Source organism: Centroberyx gerrardi, chromosome 16 (genome assembly GCF_048128805.1).
Source record: "Centroberyx gerrardi isolate f3 chromosome 16, fCenGer3.hap1.cur.20231027, whole genome shotgun sequence".
In the NCBI taxonomy this organism is placed as follows: domain Eukaryota; kingdom Metazoa; phylum Chordata; class Actinopteri; order Beryciformes; family Berycidae; genus Centroberyx; species Centroberyx gerrardi.
In genome coordinates, this window is record NC_136012.1 from 448,294 (window position 1) to 471,578 (window position 23,285).

General features: G+C 40.8%; 1 protein-coding gene and 1 pseudogene across 2 annotated transcripts; one reads left to right on the plus strand and one right to left on the minus strand.

Annotated features, from left to right (window-relative positions):
• Window positions 1-523: 523 nt before the first annotated feature.
• On the minus strand, window positions 524-16,884 carry slbp (stem-loop histone mRNA binding protein). Of its 2 annotated transcripts, none has more exons than XM_078289119.1 (8): window positions 16,717-16,884; window positions 15,273-15,419; window positions 13,881-13,994; window positions 13,667-13,732; window positions 12,730-12,852; window positions 9,731-9,886; window positions 8,403-8,511; window positions 524-1,846 (listed from the first exon to the last, which is right to left on the minus strand). In XM_078289119.1, the coding sequence occupies exons 1-8, from the start codon at window positions 16,773-16,775 to the stop codon at window positions 1,775-1,777; spliced, it is 846 nt and encodes a 281-aa protein (XP_078145245.1). In that variant the 5' UTR covers window positions 16,776-16,884; the 3' UTR covers window positions 524-1,774. The 2 variants fall into 2 exon arrangements, with proteins under 2 accessions (XP_078145245.1, XP_078145244.1); XM_078289118.1 differs by having other exon boundaries at window positions 13,667-13,738.
• A 6,024-nt stretch (window positions 16,885-22,908) lies between these two features.
• The window catches only part of LOC139926631 (fibroblast growth factor receptor-like 1), a 52,117-nt pseudogene continuing 51,740 nt past the window's right edge, over window positions 22,909-23,285 (plus strand).

The window sequence follows — 23,285 nt, forward strand, 5'->3', positions numbered from 1 at the left end:
TGAATGAATCATGTATTATGACACCTGCAACAGGGTTACTAGCCAACAAGTTTGAGAGCCACTAGCCCAAAACTAGTACATCAGTCCTGCTGTAGAGAGCAAATGGCAGAAAAGCTTCACGGATATTTAAATCGACACATGGTAAAAAAAAAATAAAAGGTAGCATAAATAAAGTGGGACATCTTGAAATGGACTTTAGTTCTGGACATTCACTAATATTAATAAAACCACATATCACTACAACAATAAAAACTGCTCCATTTTGTCTCATGCACCTTATTTTGCATCTCACAGTGCTGGGTTGAATTTATTTGCTGCAAAGCCTCAGCTGGTTAACTGCCACAGCTGAAGCCAGACTGACTGATGGACTGGAATCACCTAGTTTTACTCACCAGCTGCCCTGGTTACTATTACCAGATCAACTACTTATCAATTCATTTATTGATTGCCCATCTCAATCACATAAGCAACAATACATTATAGGTGTGCTCATGAAAAACAATGTGGCATTAAGGTATTTTTTTTATTTGAAAGATCCATCATAAAGCAAAAGCTTTATAAAAACAAGATAAATGCAGTACAATAACATTTGTATTTAAAAAAAAATAAACAAAAAACCTCATCCAAACCAAAACAAGCACGCAACCATGAATGAATGAATTACAGCCCAAAATCTTTTTTTCTCTGAGAAAGACTGATAAGTGATGCAGTAAAAAAAAAAAAAAAAGAAGATAAAAAAAATCGTTTTTACATGAACCATTTACAGAAAAACGACCTTTACCTTTGGTTTGCCCATACAAAATATAGTGTTGCTATATGATTAGGACTTCTACCTAAATCAACCCTAAAACTTATCAAGGATAAAGGGCAATCAGGTTGTGTTTTCCAGTGCATTTTGTAAGATAAAATAATGTATTTTATGGACTCCTTAAACTGAAATAAAACAATGTAAGCCACCAAAGTAGGAGTAAGGACCTTTTCACACAACAGCAATGAGAAAGACAAAGTGGGAGTGGGCATCAACATGTCACATCAACCCTGGACCATGGGTATGACTGTACGACATACATTGCGACGGGTTACCCACTTAATAAGAAAACCATGCCAAGATTGTTGATCATTCTCACGACATGTGTTGTCCTCCCTTTGTTGTGTTTTGAGGCTAATGTGTTGGTAATTTCCATGTATTCTTACCACATACTATTTAGTAACTAGTAGGCAGTATGAGATTTAAGACAAAGACATGGACACTATTCGTTCTCTAAGACCATACTCCATACCTGAAGAACATGAGACACTGGAAATATTTTCAGCCAATGGAAATGAGCAACTTTGATGGATTTCTACTTTGCCACACCACAGACGAGAGTTCTTTAACATTTGTGAACACCCAAACTCAAACTGATCAAATTCAGTATGATCCAAGCTCATAAAAACATACAACTAGTCCTATCATATGAGAAGCCTCCTTAAGCAGGCCAGCAGCCTGTAATGGGTCCAACCCATGGATTATGAAACACTACTGTAAAAGGGAAATGGCTACTGAGTGTGTAACGCCATAGAATTAATGCCCATGACACACAAGCAACATTTTGAAGCAGAGTAGATTGGCAGCATTGCCTTGAACAGGTAAAGGTATTAGCAACTTGAACAAAATCAATATGGATAATATGGTAAACTATGAGGAATAAATGTACCATGGAAAAATAGCAACACTGTCCAAGTTGTTTCAAAATGTTATTATATTTTGCCCTCAAGAGGGCCAGTGACGGTGCTATGCCATGTCCGGCTCCACTGTGGTCTCGGTCTTCATTACTTTAACAGGGGTCCCCAGACAGTCTTCATCCTGGGACAGAAAAAACAGGCAATTTAGGAACTGGATATATACAAGCTGTAAAATAAAGAGCCTGTTTAGGCTGACATGGAGGGCCTTGGCTAGTTCCTACATTGAATTGCTTTAAATAAAGATCGTCTTCATCATCCTCAACCTGCCATTATTCTGAAAGCATGTGAGCAAGCATATGGTCAATTATTTTTAGTAGTATGATGATGCTCACTGTCCTGCTGGATAAATGCAATGCAGGGTTTCCCACACATAGACAACTTTGTGGCGGCCCGCCACAATATCAGCAATGACCGCCACAATGTTTTTTTTTCTTTCTTTCACTATTTAATTGTAGAACTGCGTGTAGCGCATTGATTCGCTCAGCCCCTAATTGCTCCGCGCGGTCTCTCTCTCTCGCTCCCTTTTCTGTCTCTCGCTCTCTCTCGCTCTCTCTCTCTGTTTCTCGCTCGCGCGCTCTCACCGGACCCGTCTGTGCGCCTCCCATTACACATGCGGGCGTGAGGGCTATTTTTTTTTTCCATGCCAAGGAGACGGCCAACTGAATTCCCGAAAAGAACTAACAGTTAATGTTACTCGGAATATAGCTGGGTTTCCGAGATTAGCTTGCGGTCTAGCTGCTAGTCAGTGTTACGTTAATATTACCTTTTTAACTCTTTTTTTTTTTTACTCTGAATGTTTGCTCCCTCAATCCAGATTAATATTGAAAAATATTTTCAAAGAAGGAAAAGGACTCGTCCTGAGGAGGAGCAGGGACAGTCTGGACCATGAGGAGCTACTGAGCAGTAGAACAGAGTAGATAATGTAACAATGTTAAAGGCTAGTAATTTAACAATGTAAAGATACAGGTGAAACTGACAGCACAGAGAGATGCAGCAGGGCAGAGGGGCAGAAAAGCAGATTTCTCTGTAAAAGGGGCCTCATTTCTATTCTTCTGTACCTTGTAGACAAAAGCAAGCAATAAATAGAACAGTGTAGCACTGTTTATATTTTAAGTGATGTTATCTTTGGCACAAAGTACTTGAAAGGGAGCACTTTAAATATATAAAGGTTAGTTATTTGTTTGACAAATGGAACTATTTAAAATGGAGTACATCAGATAATTTTTCAGTCATTCAGGTAATGGAATCCTTTATTGATAATAGCCTATATATTGACAATATAAGATAATTCAAGAATAACAAGGCACTCACAAAAGCCCCCCCCCCGCCTCCCCGCCAAACCCACCTACCACCACAAATAGATTCCAATTCTGTGAAACACTGCAATGTCCACCTAATATCTGAATAGCAGGAATAGATGGAGAGACCAGCCCTGCAGCCTGTGCTGACACTAAGTAGGATGTTTTGTGTTGAGAAAACTGTCAAAACTGTATTTATTTTCCAAGTTATTTTTATATAATTCTGAAAAGGCAAAATATATGAGAAGCCATGGAAGAACATGTACATTTACAGCGATTTAGACTTGTGGCCTAAATTAACAGAATTTATGACTAAAAATCGTGACCCTTTTTTTTTTTTTACCCGAGAAGGGGCTAACATTGAAAACCAAATCTGACTTTTTCTAGCCTATATTACAGGAAAATCATTATTTCACCCGTCACACAAAATTGTACTGTTTTAGCAGGTCACAACTCCATAAATCAGTTATTAGTAAGGAAATTTTGGCTGTTGCACATAATTCCAACAGAAGCAGGTTAACTGCCAATAATGAATTTCACTCATCTTATACCATAGAATACTAGTTTGTATTTTAAATAGTTGAATTCAAAATTAATAAATGAAAGTTTAATATAGTCTATGATAAATACCTACACAACTGTCTCTCTATCAGTTTCTGCAAAAATCTAAATCCACATTTCTGCAAAAATCCAAAAGCAAAACCATCTGCATCACATCTGACTGATTACATTATTGTACATTGCACAATGTACATGCACACATATGTTTTGTGGACTGGTGAAATACTCTAGACAACAATTTTCTGCTGGTCTGGAAATAAAATGAATACATCTGTTAATCTGGTACACTTTTGCATATTGAATTATTTTGTAAGCAAGTACTAGATTGTATGTGTGATCAATAGGGTTGGGAACCATAACCTGATTCTGTTGAGGAAGCAGTTCCAATGTTTCCAGAACCAGCTGAATCAAAAACACGATTTCTTAATGAATACTGCCTTGTGAATTTTGCTGCAAACATATCTACAGTGAGATGCTTGTAAAAACAGAAAATATTGGTGGATCTTCATTAGGGATGCACCGATCCGATACTGATATCGGATATCGGTCCGATACTGACTCAAATAGCTGGATCGGGTATCAGTGACAATGGGGCCGATCTATTCAATTCAATTCTATGTTTATGTCTACGTGCGCATACTACGTCATGCGTCAGCAGCGCGCCGGTAGACCCGGCCATTTGCCTTCGGTCCGTCCGGTGGCTCCTCCGGTCCAGCAGCTCCGGAGGATCCCGCCTGCCGCGCGCAGCGTCTCCCGCACTGAATTCTCGCTCGTGGGGCGCGAGCCTCCCGCAGCTAGCATCCAGGCTAACAAGCTAACCTGGCGCCCAACCCTCATAACAGAGCCGGGGTCGGGGTGAGCTGACCGGGGGTCGGGGTGAGCTGACCGGGGGTCGGTGCTGATGCTCGGTAGTTAAAAACACACCTGCATGAATACTTTGTCTCGGTTATATGTTTAAGCTCTCCCGGGTCACCGCGCGGCCGAGCAGGCTGCCTTCCACCAATTATACAATCGGCGCGTCCAGCCAGACTCCATTCATAAATCCAAGGTTTACGGGGACTCGGCTGTAGGTCAACGTTGTTTCCTGCCACAACACGATTTAAAGTGTTTTCCGTGTTTGTCAGGTACTGCTGCTCCATTCGGCCGACACATAGTCAGACTAACATACCTTGATTTTTTTTCTGAGGGCTGTTTCATGAAGCAAGATTACCAGTTAAGCCAGAGTTATTTCAGTAATTTAGGTTTATTCTGCATATTTTGAATGTTTTGTTTTTACCAAGTTACTTGTTTATACTACTTGTGTGAATTGTGATTTAATTTATCAAGTTTGTTTGCACTAGTTTGTGACTTAATTGTGATTTAATGTTTACATTTTGTTCTCATTTGATGCAGTTGTATTGTTTTGTACTGGAATTTTAATTCCTGACCAATTTGTTGCTGCATTTAAAAGGTTTACACTTGAATTGTAATTCCTGTTAATTTTGAAGATGTTTTACCAAGTTGCTGGAGCACGATTATTTATTATTTTAATAATAAATTACAATTGAGTACATTTATATCTATGTATTTATTTGTTACATTTTGTTTTACAAAGTTAGGAAAGCAATGTTAAAGTCAAGCCTGATGTTGCCTTACACATAAAAGAATGATCCCAGTCTCTTCCACACAGTGAGGCATAGCCTACAGTTTATTAATTAAACACTGGTATCGGATCGGTACTCGGTATCGGCCGATACCCAAAGCCCAGTTATCGGTATCGGTATCTGGAATGAAAAAGTCGGATCGGTGCATCCCTAATCTTCATGAGAAAAACACCTTTTTCTTGTACAAAACAGTCAACACCTAAGATTTATTTGGCTCATTCGAATGGGGACACTCAAACTTAGTTTGCTTTCAAATTCCCAGGTTCAAGCCTATGAAAGCTGCTCGTGACCTGATCCAATTCTGACTCTAGAACCGATTAGACTGTCGACATATACCCTTGCTGTATATCGCCGAAATTCCCCAAATTTGAGAAGATTCTTATAAAAACTGTTCAAGTTATTGCGTTCACACGAAGGATCTGCGGCGGACGTGACCGGCAGGTTATGGAGATTTTTTCCTATCTTTAATCAAGAGCGTGGTCTTTCAATTTGAGAGCATGATTTATTGATTTCACGTTCAGATTTTGTAATGCTTTCCCTCAAACCCTGTCCTCGCACTCAAATATCTCCTGCTTGCACTTAGATTTGCTCTGCTTCTGCTCAAACTGTATGCTTGCACTCAGATATAATGTTGCTTGCACACAGATTTCCTGCGCTCCAGCTTCAGCCCTTCTCCTCGCACTCAGGCTGCTTCTGTGCGCTCGTGAAACGTCTGCTCTCGAATTTCTGCTCTGCTCTCGGATTTTTTGTGCAACAACCCTGTCAAAATTCCCCAACCAATAGAATGCCAGGTGTAGTGTTGACCAATGAAATGATCCCTGCCTCGTTGCGGGTGCGTTCGCTTTACTTCTTAGAGCATCCCGTACGGGCGGTTACTGTTTAACCGGGTTCATCCACTCCCGCCTTCCGGGGCTTTATTAAATACGACTTTTGGAATAAAAGGACAGTTAATGTATATACCAGCGCCTGTACTTTTTCTTTTACTATAATAGCTACATAAAATAGTAGCCGTATAGCACACCGGCCTCCCGTCGGTGTGCTAGAGGAGAAAACAACATCACCTTCATGACTCAGGAGCAGGAGTCTTGCAGATCACTGGCCAATATGGACCGCCAAAGTCAAGGACCTCAAGTAAGTTTTTTATTTTAATGGTGCTATTACTTCCTTCAAATTGAATTGGTTAAGTCATATTTGCGGCATAAGAATACATCCATGATAATATGCTTGGCTTTCAAGTGTTGTACGTTATGAGAACATTGTTGCTAGGCAACTAACAACAAAATGGACGCTGCCGTGTTTCATTTTTTTCCTGTATTTTAGTGTTTAGGAATGGGAAAAGTACCAACAGCAAAAGTAACCAGCTAACACATTAAGACAGTAGAAAACAAAAGTAAATTCAATGAGCAACTACATTTTAAAAACGCAATTGGTGTGTTGTGTATATATCCTTCTCTTCAAATGATGTTTACCGTTGCTGTGTCAAAGTCTGCTCTATCAGAAAGGTTTCACATAATGGAAATACGGTAAACACGTCCCCACTTGCAGGTATCATATCCGTAACATATCTACAATTAAATCAGTTACATTGCAGACATTAAGCACTAGCTTTCCAGTTGAACAACGAGGGGTCTGTTACTGTTAAAGCTGAGGAAATCCTTAAATTGTGTCACAGATATTATTCCAATTTATTCCAATCTCAGTTAATGCTACAGCGCGATTACTGGAGATTGAGATACACATTTAGCTACTCATAATTTCTCTGGGTTTGACTGGGTTTATAAGCATTAATTAATGGCTTCATTAATTTTTAATAAATCATTTACTAATGCTTTGAAAATCATTTAGAAGTCATTAATAGGCAATGTAACTGATTTAATTGTAGATATGTTACAGATATGATACCTGCAAGTGGGGACGTGTTTACCGTATTTCCAATATGTGAAACCTTTCTGATAGAGCAGACTTTGACACAGCAACGGTAAACATCATTTGAAGAGAAGGATATATACACAACACACCAATTGCGTTTTTAAAATGTTGTTGCTCATTGAATTTACTTTTGTTTTCTACTGTCTTAATGTGTTAGCTGGTTACTTTTGCTGTTGGTACTTTTCCCATTCCTAAACACTAAAATACAGGAAAAAAATGAAACACGGCAGCGTCCATTTTGTTGTTAGTTGCCTAGCAACAATGTTCCCATAACGTACAACACTTGAAAGCCAAGCATATTATCATGGATGTATTCTTATGCCGCAAATATGACTTAACCAATTCAATTTGAAGGAAGTAATAGCACCATTAAAATAAAAAACTTACTTGAGGTCCTTGACTTTGGCGGTCCATATTGGCGAGTGATCCGCAAGACTCCCGCTCCTGAGTCATGAAGGTGATGTTGTTTTCTCCTCTAGCACACCGACGGGAGGCCGGTGTGCTATACGGCTACTATTTTATGTAGCTATTATAGTAAAAGAAAAAGTACAGGCGCTGGTATATACATTAACTGTCCTTTTATTCCAAAAGTCGTATTTAATAAAGCCCCGGAGGGCGGGAGTGGATGAACCCGGTTAAACAGTAACCGCCCGTACGGGATGCTCTAAGAAGTAAAGCGAACGCACCCGCAACGAGGCAGGGATCATTTCATTGGTCAACACTACACCTGGCATTCTATTGGTTGGGGAATTTTGACAGGGTTGTTGCACAAAAAATCCGAGAGCAGAGCAGAAATCCGAGAGCAGAGCAGAAATCCGAGAGCAGACGTTTCACGAGCGCACAGAAGCAGCCTGAGTGCGAGGAGAAGGGCTGAAGCTGGAGCGCAGGAAATCTGTGTGCAAGCAACATTATATCTGAGTGCAAGCATACAGTTTGAGCAGAAGCAGAGCAAATCTAAGTGCAAGCAGGAGATATTTGAGTGCGAGGACAGGGTTTGAGGGAAAGCATTACAAAATCTGAACGTGAAATCAATAAATCATGCTCTCAAATTGAAAGACCACGCTCTTGATTAAAGATAGGAAAAAATCTCCATAGCAGGTGCGGTGAATCCATAATATCACCGAAACTCATTTCGGGGATATAATAATTATATACATGGGGGGTTTAAACACTTTGTATGCTAAAACAGGCTATGATTTGTTATATTATAACAAGAGGTCAGCTTAATCAATCAAGAGAAACTCACCTCCAGTAAAGGGTTGTATTTGGTGGAGGAGGCTGTAGTATTCTGGGAGTCTGGGAGGGTTGGGAAGTCCAGCTCAATGTCCATCACATCATCAAGGTCCAGTTCCTCACTAGACACACACAGTGGACAAATAAAACATTCAGACAGGATGTCCACTGGGAACCTATTTACATCCCTCTTTTTATTCTTTTTTAAAGATAATTTTTTGGGCATTTCTGCTTTATTTTGACAGTCACCGTAGAGAGAGACAGGAAAGACAGGGCAGAGAGGGCGAGTTTTATATAGAGATGAGTTTGTTGAGACCAGCTTGATCGCAAGATCCGTGACAAGTGCCCTACAACTCAATTGCACCTATGGCACGTGCTACAGGAAGTGTGGGGTGAAACTTCACCTGAACATCTAGAATGCCTAAGGTTTGCAAAGCTGTCATTGCTGCACATGGAGGATTCTTTGATGAACAGAAAGTTTGAAGAATAGAACAGTTATTTGAAATAGAGGTAGTAGTTTGTAACATTACCAATGTCTTGGCCAGACTTTCTTTATCAATTTAATGTTACCATGGTGAATAAACGGTAGTGTATGCATGACCATTTTTCTGCGTAGCAACATATTCTGTCAAGTTCGTTTGTTAATTGTGGCCTTGTCGTTAAACCGATCAGGAAAAAAATTGAATCTTTGTGTAGCTTGGTCTGATAGTGTGGTGTAAAAATTTTGGAGGCAAAAAGTCGAAAATTGAAAAAGAAAAAAGCAGAAAAACGTTTTTTTCTCAAAATGGCAAAAAATCGAATAAACGGATTACACTATGTTCACCTGATTTGGCTTGATCCAAAGAAACTATGGAAAAAATAACTTTATGTCTAAGTCAAATGGTTCAGACATTATTGGCCAAAAAGTAAAGTGGCTTGTAAAACCACCACCATCTGGCCGATTGATGTCATTTTTGTTGCCTGAGTAGCAGCTGAGATTTCAAACCTATCTGCCAAGTTTGGTTGCTGTGGGTCTTACGTTTTCTGAGCTCCATATACATTTAGCAGAGAAAAAGAAGAAGAATATTCCTAACAAATACAATAGGGTTCCCTGCACTATGTGCTCAGAACCCTAACAATATGGCAACCATATTGTCTATTTTTGCAATCAAAAATCCCAGCACTAGTTGTACGTGTACCACATCTGCCTGAATGTAGTTCTCGCCAGTAACATATGTCAATTTCTTATTATTATTATTTCACCACCATAACTTAATGTACACTTGGCCAAAAAAGTGATTCTGTAAAGAGCGTGTGTGCTTTCTTGTAGTTGTCATTGGGAAGACCAAATATCTTTCTTACATGTCATTTAGGTCTTTTTCTTGGCCCTCCTGTGCAGGGGGGTCCCAGGCATGCAATTTGACCTTCCATAGTTTAATCTGCTGGTCCCAGGAGCGACGGCTGTACTTCTTGAACTTATTAGGAGTCTTAGGATGAACACCTGGCTGCCGCAGATGTCTGGAAACAAACAGAGAAATAGAACCAGTAGATACAGTTTAATGGTGAGTGTTTTACATCCTAAAGAAGTCTTTGGATGAACACCAGGTTCTGTCGGATTGAGTAGGCTACAATGCTTCTGGTCTAGTGGTCTTTTCATCGCCAAATGACAAGATTGATTTAGATGAATTTCTATACATTGACCAACTTTTGCTTTTGTGGCGACTGTGCTGATATTATGGTGGTGCGGCACAGATAACCCTGTGTATGGGAAAGTTGTGCATGCATGAATCAACAATGTGGAGTCAGTCAGTCAGGGACAAATACTATTACTGGCTGGCCCCACTCGGCAGTCCGGCAAATATATTCTTGGGGTCACAGCATAATACAAACAGTAACAATGAGTGCCTCATGGAATTTGGGTTATAGTTCACAAAGAGAATCTGGGAGAGAAAAACATAACACCAAGGTTGAGTCCTATCCAGCTGCAGCCTTGGAACCTGGTCAGTCACTGACAGAAACTTAACCCTCACTAAAATATGACCACCAGTGTTGGAAATCAACTTTTTCTTCTACCAGCCACTCATATTTTTTACCAGTAATCATCAATCAGTAAGCATTTTGTAATCGCACTTTTGTGTGTAACTAACTTTTGTGTAACGTTTGTCTTGCTTTGAAAAAAAACAACATAAAAAGTATTAATTTAATATATATTCACCTATGGTTATCCATTTTTAATTCTCTCTCCCTCACACACCACACACACACACTTCAAATGCACAAAAACAAAATACAGATGCCCAAACAGCGGTGCACTGTAGATCCATTTTAAGTCAGAACCTTAACAGTCTTTTAACATCAAACTTTAACAAACTCATAACAATCTACCACACACACACACACACACTCACACATATGTCAAGCAACCAACAGTGATGCATTAGTTTGAGCCCCAGTGGCCTGACTTTGCTCACAATGATGATGTAAGAGTCTTAATGCTGACAGTGGTGCAGCCCGTTTTTATATCAAGTCCTGACTTCGCCTCTCCGGGCCAATTTCGGTTTACAGCGGTGAAAATTACAAATGTACCCAATCATTGCAGGGGCAAAACAAAACGTCTTTTTCTGACACTTATGGAGTCGTATGTTGTGATAAAACTGTTGCTTCATCAGAAAGAACAGCAGTAAAGAAATAACCGATGCAGGTCCATCTTTTAAAAACGTAAGCCCATGTTAGAGTGCTGGATTCTGTGTTTTGTGCAAACTTTTATTCTGATTACATACTGTGGAGCATGTAAACGCACATCTCAATGCGATCGTTATATTTAGTGCTCATGTAAACACTTGCGTGACAATCTTCCTTCGGAATGATTTCATTCAGAATGAAAAAAAATGTCTCATACCGCAGCTACTGTCTCTCTCTCCGCGTGTTGCCAACAGTGGGAGCAAAACACTGACTAGTCTCATCGAAAACTAGCCAGTCACGTAACTCCCCACTGTCGGCTCTTCTCCACTTCTCATTAAAAAAAATCGCCTTTTAACTTTTGGTTTGTGAGTTGTTGTCTCCTCTTGCGTAGGTGTACTTACATCAGCCGCTCTCTTTACACCCGCAATGTAACGCCACATTGTTGTTTAAATAACGTTAGTCTGTCAGATTTCTTTCTTCTTCTTCTGATGCAATTTGCGGCAGACTAGACGCAGCTTTGAATTTGAATTTCCCATCCAATCAAATTGGCAGTCAGTGGAGATGCAGGAGGAGACGTAGCTAACCGGCCACCGTGGCTGGTAGGTTGATCAAAGTCACCAACTAATTTCCAACCCTGATGGTCACTCACTAAAACCTCACAGTTGTGCTTCCTGACACAAGGTGGCAGCACAGCCTCTTGCCCTCATGCCATGAATTTCCTGAACTTCTGTGTGTTATTATGTCTCTATATGACCATGGTTTTTGTGTTTCTGTGTTACTGCTAATAAAGTTGTTTTTAAGGCTACCACACCCCTCTCCATTCCTAAGTCCTCTGTTCCCATCCGGTCTCGCTTCTTCAGCTCAAACTCTGCAAAACAGATTTTGTGAGGCTTTCACTTCTGTAATTAACCAGACCGCTTCTGTCCTTTAGTTGATTTAATGTGAATGGGAATGAATGGGAGGTAGTGGCTAAAATGTTTTTCAGATGTATTGCTCAAAATCTCAGTGGTTCCTCAACCAATAGTTGTCATTGAACATTTAGCTTCAAGGTCTATGTAGGATGCTTATCATTAATATTATTGTGGAATTTTGTCAATAGCCCCAGTCAGTCAAGAATAGATCCCTGTTTGAATCAATGTCTCACAGTCATGTACATAAGTGTCTGTAAGTGTCTTATCTGCAAGCACCCTAGATTGCACAATTCCTTGTTTTTGCTCTGTAAATACTGGCTATCAAGACCTAACATTAGTCAGATGGTCAGTGAACATCAAACTTAGCTAGCTTAGCATTGCTAATGTGAACATGTTGGCTAACATTAATGTAAAAGCTCACACTAGCGGATAGCTAACTTAATAACTGTTTGGCTTAGGTTAGCTCCAGATACTTACCTACAGCTAGCCCAGTAATAAGAATAAATAACATCAATATCAATAGTGGGCTTGCCTACATCTAGCTGACTAAGAAGAATATAGAATGACAATATCACTAGTGGGATATGCCTACAGCTACCCCACTAATAATAATAATAATAAATAGCGGCAATATCAATAGTGGGTTTGACTACAGCTAGCCCACTACAAATGTGCAAACATGTAGCAAATCAAACAAGACACAATAATTGTTCACATCATTGTATAGGTCGCAGGCTTGTGTGTGTGTGTGTGTGTGTGTAAACCTACTTGGGAACCTGCTTGGTGTATCGATCATAGGCCAGTGTGTTCTTGCCGTAGTTTATCTGTTTCTGTCGCCGTAGCAACACAGCTTCATCAGTCTCCATGTGTTCTCCCTCTCTAGAGTCACAGCTACAGACAGACAGACAGTTAGGCCTCTAAATAGGCATGCACTTAGCCAATGATTGATGAATATCAGGGTCACAGGAAGAGGACTTAATGTGCCGTATTTATAACAAGATGCAGTCCATTTCCATGTTAACGGAATCTAATTCATACCAACTATACTGTTTTCATTAAAGTTGTTCATAAATGAATTGTAAAGGCTCCATTTGTCTTTTTTTCACCCATTTGTCATTTTCTATGGTCATACAATTCAAGAGAGCTGCCAGGGCGTTACCTTTGCCTGAAGCTTGTGGGCGTGATCTAAATTTACCGACATGCCTATGACATGTCAGTTAAAGCTGAGGTAGGCAACTTTGGAGAAATAAGCAAGACTTTTAAAGTAGACAATAAACTCAGGCGTGTGCATGAGAAGAGCATACTTAAATTCAAATCTTTTACACAAAACACAGCTCTGCTAGCTCAATCTAGTTGCCACTAAAACATTCACCAGCAAAAATATTTTTTGTCAGTACAGATTAGTCATTGCGGTTAGAAAACACACATTGTGATACAGACATTGGTCAAGCGAGGTTCACTCTACATTGGAGAGTGGCGTGTTGAGGTTGCGTTCTGACAGGATTTCCCCCACCCTTACGTGTGCAAGTAGTTTTTAATCCCTCCCCAGCAAAACTGCTTGCTTGGCTGCTCAAGAAATCAACTGATAGGCTTTTCTCAGTGTAGAAACGACTTCACAACACCTAACAATGACTCAAAGAGTTGACAAATCCTCAATGATCGGAAAGAGAGCATGAGACATGGTGGTAGCTGAGTGCTGATTTACCTTCCAGAAGAGCCAGAAGATGTCTTTCTCTCTCTCTGAGTGAATTCTGCTGCCAGTATCCTCCTCCTGTAACTAAATATACACAGAGTTAACAGACTTTGTCAAATACTGTCAGCTCTAGCACGCAATCAGTATAATAAACACTGTAGTTTGCAATGAATAAAATGAGACAGAGATAAAAGCAAAGAAATGGAGGCGGAGTGAGTGTTATTACCGCTGCATGTCTCTTTGTACATCTCTCCTCAACTCATCATTCTCCACTTGGCTGCCCCAGTCAGTCTGTCTGCCACAACGTGACACCGGGCCTTCACTCTCTGGAGTGGTGAAACTACGGCACAAACACAAAGGTTAAATATAGTACAGTCACATGGGTTGTGCAATAGCATTTTTTTTCAGATCATAATATTGTCTACATATTTTATCAGGTCATATAATCTTAGCACAGTGTTGTGAAAATATGTCCCGAGTGTGCAAGTCGGTTATAATACCATGTTTTGATCACTGTAGATGTCAAATTCCGACACCATCATTTCCTTTCTAAAAACCTTTTCACTCCACCATTACAGGGTTTTTGTATAGACTGTTGATAAAAAAATCTCAATTTAAACCATTTTGAGTTTGGGCTGTAACACTGCAAAATGCAGACAAAGTCAGCGGTACTGAATACTTTCTGAAGACACTGCATGTAGGGTGTATCAAACAAAATAAAGCGATTATTACTAACTGCAATTTGTTAGCATAGTCAGAGACAAGAGAAGTCACTAATCACAGCCAGCGACTGCAGAACTCTGTGAGTGCATTAACAAAAAAATATGCTCTGCTTTTTGTTCCACCTGGCATAAATATTGTATCTAAAGATCGACCACAAGAGTCTTGAATGATTATTCCAATTAGATACTCTAATGTATGTGTTCTGTATATCTCGCTGTATGTTGGTGGATTGTAGACTCTAAATTACCCTTAGGCATGAGTGTTTGTGTATTTTATGAGGTATATGCAGTATGTATTAGGGCTGAACAATTAAACGAAATTTTATCGAAATCGCAATATGGCCTACTGCAATTTTCAAATCGCAGGAGGTGCAATATTTGTTAAAGGCGAAATGTGTGTCAAAATACCATTTTAAATTAAATATTGTCGTGCTGCAGAGATGTCCTGGCCTACACATCATATTCTACAGACTTAAGAAAACATCTTTGTTTGGTACAGATCCCTGCAAAAATCACACCATAATCATTTAATACGTTTTTCAATGAAAATGAGAATAATGATGTAAAAATTATCATTCCCTCTAATATCGCAAATCATACTGCAATTGCAATATCAGTCAAAATAATCGCAATTAGATATTTTTCAAAATCGTTCAGCCCTAGTATGTATAGGATGTAGTGTGGTATATGACATGTACTGTATGGTATGTTAAGCCCTTTGAGTCCTACGGCGTAGCTACGGCGACACTTCGACACAGAAGTATAAGTTAGCCATACGGGTATCAAGTTGGACACAGTGACAAAGCCAGGCCGGCCACACTGAGGCCAACCTAAACCTGCCATTTACACAAATAATGCATGTAAACATATTCCCATTGTTAGGTGTATTATCTTACCTGGCATGTCTGTCGTCAGAGTGTCTGTAGCTGCTGTCAGTGTGTCTGTGGTTTTTCCCATCAGCACCGTCTGTCTCTCTATTGGCCCTCAGGCTTCCATCTACTCCTCTCTTCCGACAGTGGGACCACCGAGATGGGCCATGGTTCCTACACAGGAAAGACATGAATAACACATAGAATCAGGACTAAACATACACAAAGATAAAATAAATGGTCCATAAGCGTTGTAATAGAATTATTTGAAGTAGCGTCAATTTGTGCCATTCCTTCTTTAAATAAGAAAGAAAAGAGAGAGGAGTTATTCCTCAAAATGGGCTTATTATGTATCCTCATGTAAAGGATTGCAACATCAAATCCTGTGTATTATACAGAGGGAAACTAAGATGACCGTCTACCAGAAGCAGAATAAGTTAAGGAATAACTGATGGTTGATAGTAAAAATAGTTAAAAATTCTGAAACGTTACAGAATTAAATCCAGCATGGTCTATTGGATCGCTATTAATTTGCTAAATACGTAAATACTGGAAAGCTCTAGTCAAACTGTCAAGTAACCACAGCTCAACTTTCCAAGAAGACCCCATGACACCTAAAGTGACTCCTATGACAAACGACTGTCTTTTATAAGGACAACTTTAATCGTAGCTAACTTGATTGCTAAACAATGCGTTGGTAACCCAGGGCGGCAAATGCAGAACTAGCTAGCCGGCTACAAAGCTAATGTAGCAGCCTGTACATTTGAAATGGAAGTGGCAACTAGCTAGCTAACAGCAGCTAATGGGCTAGTAACGCTAGTGACTATGGTCAGACATATTTTCTCATAGTTCAATAGTGTGAACCAGTGCGACAAAAAATATCATCTGACTACAGTCAGCAAAACTGATAATGTAATTACGTACACTAACTCAAGGTTACTTATCAACTAACGTTACATAACGCTACAACTTAGGCCACTAGCCTACGTCAATTTACAAGTAACGTTAAGCTAGCTAACTTACCAATCAACTTTCTTTGTCTTTTTCCTCGAGTTAATTCTTCAGTTAACTACTTTTCTTTGTATATTATTTTCAAGCCAGTGAATACCTTGAACAACAAACGCTGCATTGCTATATCTCTCAATATTATTAACAAAGCACAAAAGCAACTTTGACTTTCCCTGGTTTATGTGGTTTAAAAAGCTAACGCTAGTTATATACAAGCTAGTGCAGGGTACAGAATGGCGCCAGATAAAGCCATGTTTGAATCGGTGCTGTTCAGTGGAATAATATATTAGAAATGACCACTCCAAGCAAACATGTACAATCTACAAGAACATTATTTTCCAAAACAATAATTTACCCTCATTTGAAGATACCTTATATCTAATATACATATGAACAGAGACAAGTTAAACTCGCCTCTTCTGGTGTTTTAAAGTCAGTAAAAACTATAAACTTCACAACTCACGTATTTTCATGTCCATTACTGTCAGCAGCCCGATGTCTAGTTCTGGTCCAGTCAGACATTTTCCTGATACCGAATTTGCGTTATGTAGAGTGGCCAAGTGGTTTTTATGTATCAGAGAGAGTGAGTGACTGCCGGCCGGGTCGTCTGTCTCATACCCGCCAACAGAGCCCGCGCGGCCCCAAACAGCAGCGCAAAACCCACCCCCTGGAAATTCACTTCCGGTAGAATTTTCTTGTCACCCTTCAAAATAAAAGTCCTGGTGTTTTAACAAAATGGCATTTCTCTTGTTGATAATAAATCAAATGTATAGCCTAATCACATACCTGTAAAGATATCACATAACACCCCCTCCAAAAAGCTGTGAAGATAGTGACAAACATTACGCCAATGCAGATACAGGGGACGTATAAACTGCATTCATTCACACAGAAAGGGGGGGGGGAGGGGGGGGGGGGGGGCGGTGGGGGGGGGGGGGGACACTATTTTCACATTCAGTTAGTGTGGCTGAAACTACAAACTGTGAAATTGAATCTGCAGGAAGAGAGGAATAAGAAAATGTATAGATATGAAACCTTGTCATTGTAAGTGTGGGGGCCATTGTTCTTACTTCTTGTATCAAGAGCTCTATCAGTGCATTTAAGAATAAAATTACTTCAATCACAACTTTTTGTTTTCAGTGGTGGGGTTATTAGTTTTGTAGGATTATCCTTAATCCAAAAAACTATGAGTTCTGAAACTAAAGAAAACGGTTTGTTATTTGTTTATTCTATTTTTTACATTTTTAATTCCAAGTTCTATGCAAAGTACTCTGTTATATCAAAGTGACAAGGAAATTATATTAATTACAATAAAATTTGTAGCCTATGCCCCCTACCTTTCTTGTTATGCCAGCTCAGCATTAACTTGATTCGTGACATAAAGGGGGATTTCTGCACTCAGAAATAGCCTACGTCGTCCTCTTAAACATTAAGCACGGAAGAGGAAGTCTTGGCCCGGATGTCCGCTGGCTACACCGGAAACCCCGAAATATTGGCCGTCGCCCCCAGAGTCTAATCGTCGTCAGACCGATAGACGATGGGTTCCAAGATTGCGGAACTCCAAACAACAAACTTAACGTGACCGGAAAAGGCGAGAAGGGTCCGGCTAGGTCCGGCGTAATATAGAACCTCCTTGGCCCGGCAGCGGATTTGAGGACACCTCCTCCAACTCCTCCCACATCCAACTCCGCCCCTTTAGTGAAACTCTGAAGACAAAATTAGCCCTCAAAATAAAAGTGCGAGATCAGCCTTCTCCTTCACTGTCATGCATAATATGCATATTGTCTAAGACAACCACTTCCTGTGTTTTGAAAAATAATAAAAAGTGCGTGTCAAAAATATCACTTTCTTTCAACTGTCGCCTCCACCCAGGCAGCACATCTTGGCCTTGGTCAGGTTCCATCACCACTCGAGTCAAAGCGGTTCCATCTGATGGCATGCTGGCTCTGAGGGAGGAAGTGTAGCCCAGCTTTGGACCTAGACCCAATACCACCCCAGAGCATGGATCCTGGTCAAGAGCAGAAACCAGTGGGACCAACATTCCCCTCTGAAGCCTCCACCCGAGACTGTTCAGCTGGGTAACAAATTCCAAGCCCTGGTGATGCTGGATAGACCACCATCTCCAATATATATCAGGAGCTATTTGCTGCTGCCCACCCTATCCGCCTGCCTCTCCTGGCCAACCCTGGCCCCCCGGCCTGGGTGCTCTCGCTGCCGTCTCCTGGCTCACTCTCCGCAAGCTGCTGTCGAGTGTCTCCTGGGGACTCACCTCAGTGATATCAGCCAGCGTCTGTCCTCTTGCTCACAATGGACTCTGCCTCACTCCCCAGCCAATACTTGGTCTCCCAGGTGGTCTGGCAGGTAGGCTTGTGAGGACAGTCCCAGCCCTCCCACCATGCTTGTGGTCAGATCATCTATGGTCCATCACGTAGCAGTCAGCAGAGGCTAAACGTTCTGCTGCCCAGGTGCCCACGTCAAGGACATAAACACCTCTGCTCTGCAATTGCTGCAACAACACCATTCAGCTTCAGCAGTTGTTGTCCATATGGGCACCAACGACATCAAACTCCAGTAATCAGAGAAACTCAAGGAGGACTTTACCTGCCTTGTGCACAGTGTGCTGGACTCCGGCAAGCAGTGCATCATTTGTTCTGCTGTCTCTGTAGGCTCCTTCCCTACATTTGAATCTCTTTCCCCTGTGGTAAATGGTAAAACCCCAGTGTTACGTATCTTAGTCTACAGGCCACCCAAGCAGAACAAAGCCTTCATAAATGACTTGTCTGAACTGCTATCCCTATGCCAAAGTATGACAGGGTGATTTTAACTCATGTCTGTTGTCCCTCACATGCTCAGCGGCCCAACCCATGTCAAAAACCACACTCATCTGGAGTAATCTGGACCACACTGTCATCTGGACTCTTTTTTTTTTGAGTCAGACATTATCTCCAAAAGCTGTCATAACCCATAGTCCTGTTCACTACCATTAATTCTGTAATTACACCATCACCCAGTTCTATGCTGGATCCCTCACCAATCCTTAACCAAATTATTGTAGGCATGAAGCCCACTTCCAGCTGCCTTGATATCGTCCCAGATAGGCTCCTGAAGGAGGTCTTCGGAACAACTTTATTCCAAAATTCAGCGCTAATTCCTACTCAGAATTCTCTCTCTCTCTCTCTCTCTCTCTCTCTCTCTCTCTCTCTCTCTCTCTCTTCTTAAGGAAAACAATAATACTTGTATGATAGCAGTTTGCACTTGTATTTGTCAATTTCATTCCTCCTTTCCCCCTCTGTTTTCTTTACAAATCGCACTCTGCTGCCGTTTCTAATATTAAGTCATTTCCAATAATAAGTGCGCTTACAGTATTTCTATAATAACTCAGTCCTATAGTCCTATAACTGCTTTAGGCCCGGATCTACTAAAGGTTTGCGCCACCGCAAATCGGATTGCGGGTGCTAAAACCTTGTTTTCTGATCTGCTAAGACGGCTGTTTTTTGCGGTGTGGTGTAATTGCATATGCATTTGTGGGTGTACCAAGGCTAAGGTGCAAAATAAAGGGAAGGATTTATGGAAATTGGTAGTGGACGTGATTTATCAAGAGGCGGTGGCCGTTAACACCTGCTGATTGCGCATGGCAAAGCATGTCTTATCATTTTGCGCATAGGATAGCTCTGCTGGAACTGTCTCTGGAACCGGTCTAAGATCAAAGTGACAGTCATCTACACCATAACATGCAGTCATTAGATTGCAGGGTTTGAACAACTTAAAAATGGCAGAGTAGCAGAATACGCACTCAATATTCAGACTTACCTAAATATAAAAAAAAGAAAAGTTGCACGCTCTTCTCTGGAGCGTGCAACTTTCTCTTTGCTGACAGTAAGGAGAGGCGCAGAAACACGTTTGGGTGCTTCACTTAGGCTAGATCATGGCCATGAATATTATGCTCCAATATTATAATTCCATAAAAATCGTCGTACTCCTGAACAATCTGTCCCCCTCACTTCTGAAATTATGGCTACGCCCCTGATTCTTCGTACATGTTTAGTTTTAGCATTTTCAATTTGTGTGGGGAGTCTGTAGGGGAAAAGCTGCAGGGGGAGTCAGCTATTGCTCCTGGGGTAGAGGGGGTGTGGTTTCTTCCTATTTAGGTCAGGGGCTTTGAGTAAGCTTGCAGTTAAGTTTGTAGTGCAGTGTGCTGTGCATGAGTGTACTGTGGACTCTGGGCTGTTCTCAATCGTGTGGCAGTGGTTATGCTAGTCGACTTTATATCTAGCTCTTTGGTAGTGGTGTTCATAACTGTTCTCAGGCCCTATAGGCCATACCTGCCCTCCTGGTAGCCACATCCTCATCGTGCTCCCCTTGCCTTATAATTGAATATTTAAATAAAGTGGATATTTTGTATTTATTTCTTGTTTCATGTGTGGGATTATTTATACCCTCTGACACTAGACCATACCGGTTCGTCCCACGTGGTGGCAGCAATTAGCGGCTCTTATATCCAGTAAGGTTTATTACAATATCCTCCCGACTGGACTATTGTAATTCCTTCTATTTTGGTAGTAATCAGACTTCTATCTCCCGTCTACAACTTGTACAGACTTCTGCAGGCTAGACTGTTGTCCAGATGTAAAACAAGTACAGATCCTGTACAGGCCCACGGCGCATGTGTTGAATTCCACTAGCCCACTGATCCATCGTAAAACGGACAGAATTATTGACGGATAGATTTCTGTCTATTGGGCTGTTTTGGAATGTCAAAATGGTGGGAGAGGCAGAAATACAGTAGCCTAGCTTCGCTCATAACGGTGCTACTTCATAGAAACAAGTTAAATTCACTTGAACACATTGTTTTATCACTCACATTGGGTTGAAAATAGGAAAGAATGTCTAGTTTCTTCTTTCTCGACATTTTCACAACACAACCTGTCAGCTCCGCGGCTCAGATTAAACTGTCTGTGCTTGTCATTTGATTGTGTGTTTGTTTAATGTCGCCCGGCATCCGGGTTGAGTGGAGTTTTCCATTTTTAAGCACTGTGATTGGCCCAAAGGTGCAATCACCGCCCAGCCGGAAAACTTTGGTCATGAAACAAACCGAGCCGGTAGTTTAAGCTCCTAAAACAGGTACAACCACTGGTGCTCTGTATTTATTTTTTCAGAACCGGAACATGCGTTACATCGTCAAATTCACTCCCGGAACAGCGTACCGGTGCGTTCTGGCCCAGTGACCCCTTGGATATAGCCTAGATTTATTTCCTCTGTCAAGAGCCTCTGGGCCATCTCTTAGTCACAGACGCCTTCTAGAGGCCATCTCATGAAGCAACATCTCAGTAAGCGTTACCTGACTGACTGCCTGACTGCCTGACCTGAATTTGCCGCATGATGCCCTCGGCTGCGCCGTGGGAAAAAGAGACCATATCACACCAATCCTGGCATCTCTACACTGGCTCCCTGTGCATTTTAGGATTCAGTTCAAAATTCTCCTGTTTTTTTTCAAAGTTCTGGCTGTATTTCAGAACTTCTGACTCCCCACACCACTGTTAGGCCCCTTAGGTCCACCGACAAAGGTCTCCTAGCCATCCCACAGTCTCGGCTAAAGAAGACTGGAGATAAGGCCTTTTCCATAGCAGCACCTAAACTGTGGAATAGTCTGCCTGAAAATATTAGATCTGCTAATTCGGTTCGGTCGTTTAAGAATTGTCTTAAAACCCACTTTTACTCTGTAGCTTTTTATTGTGATTGACCAAGTGTTTGTGATGTATGTATACTCATGACTGTGTGCGTATGTGTGTATGTGCGTGTGTCTGTGTGTATGTCTACTTATTTTATTTTTCTGCTCTTATGTGCTTTTATTCTTCTTGCATTTTTAATTTTGTCTTGTTTTATTCTTTGCATTTTTATTCTTGTCTTTTATAACCAATTCTGTAAAGCAGTTTGGTACAAACTTGTTTTGTTTTTAAAGCGCTATATAAATAAACTTGGAACAATTTGCGTTTTGTGAGGGAAAAATAAATCTTATCCCAGTGTCGATGCATGAGATTCATTATGCCAGATGTAAATGTAATCCATCTAAAAGCTATCTGGACACGAGACCATGTTAATGGCAGGTGTAAAGGGGGCCTCAAAGAATCCATGTAGCACATTACAGCTCATTGATGTTGCTTCCAAGGTTGATTAATATTCAACATCAATGAGCCAGTCAACACTGTACACATATATTTAACTTTAATGTTTCTTTATGTTCATTTTGAAATTGATTTATTTTAATAAATTAGCTATGGTTACAAGCTATCATTTGCAATTGTTATCCAATACAATGCATCAAATGCCAATTTTCAACGCTGTATCCATTTGCTGATTTCCTATGGCTCCCCTGATTTGTTGTTGCCCCCCACCATCAAAAATTTCCTGGAATTGCCACTTAACCACAGGGCGACGCTACACAGCCAGGCTTTCGTTATCCCATCGTTATCCAGCTGTGATCCAGACGTGACCAGACTCGACCAGAGACCAGACCTTCTTTTCAGTCTGTCCATTTATCTCCGTATGAGAGAAAGCAGCTCAGTAACTACATGGACACTCCCCTGCTGCTTTAAGCATTTAGGACTTGGTTGGACTCTACCTTGTTTCCCATGTGTTGCTGTGGATATTTCCCGTAATGGACTGTAAGCTGGTACTGTGTATATCAAGGAATATTGAGGCAGTAAAGTTGGATTCTTACCTGGGGTCATAACAACATAATTGATTTACACGTTACTTGGAGGCATTTCAGCCTGGACTGTATTAATTTTCCTGGACGGAAAATCCTGCTGGCAAATCCACAACATGTGAGTAACTTTACTCACTTTGCGTGTGCCTGTGTGTGTGTGTGTGTGCGCGCGCGCGCGCGCATTTCTGGAGCTGTCATATTTAACAGACACACTTTACCTTCACACTTTACATAGCCTACAATCTACAGTTACTCAGTTTAATTAAATCCTAATTAATTGACATTGACTCCTTCCGAATCCTCGAATCCAATCTACACTTCTCATA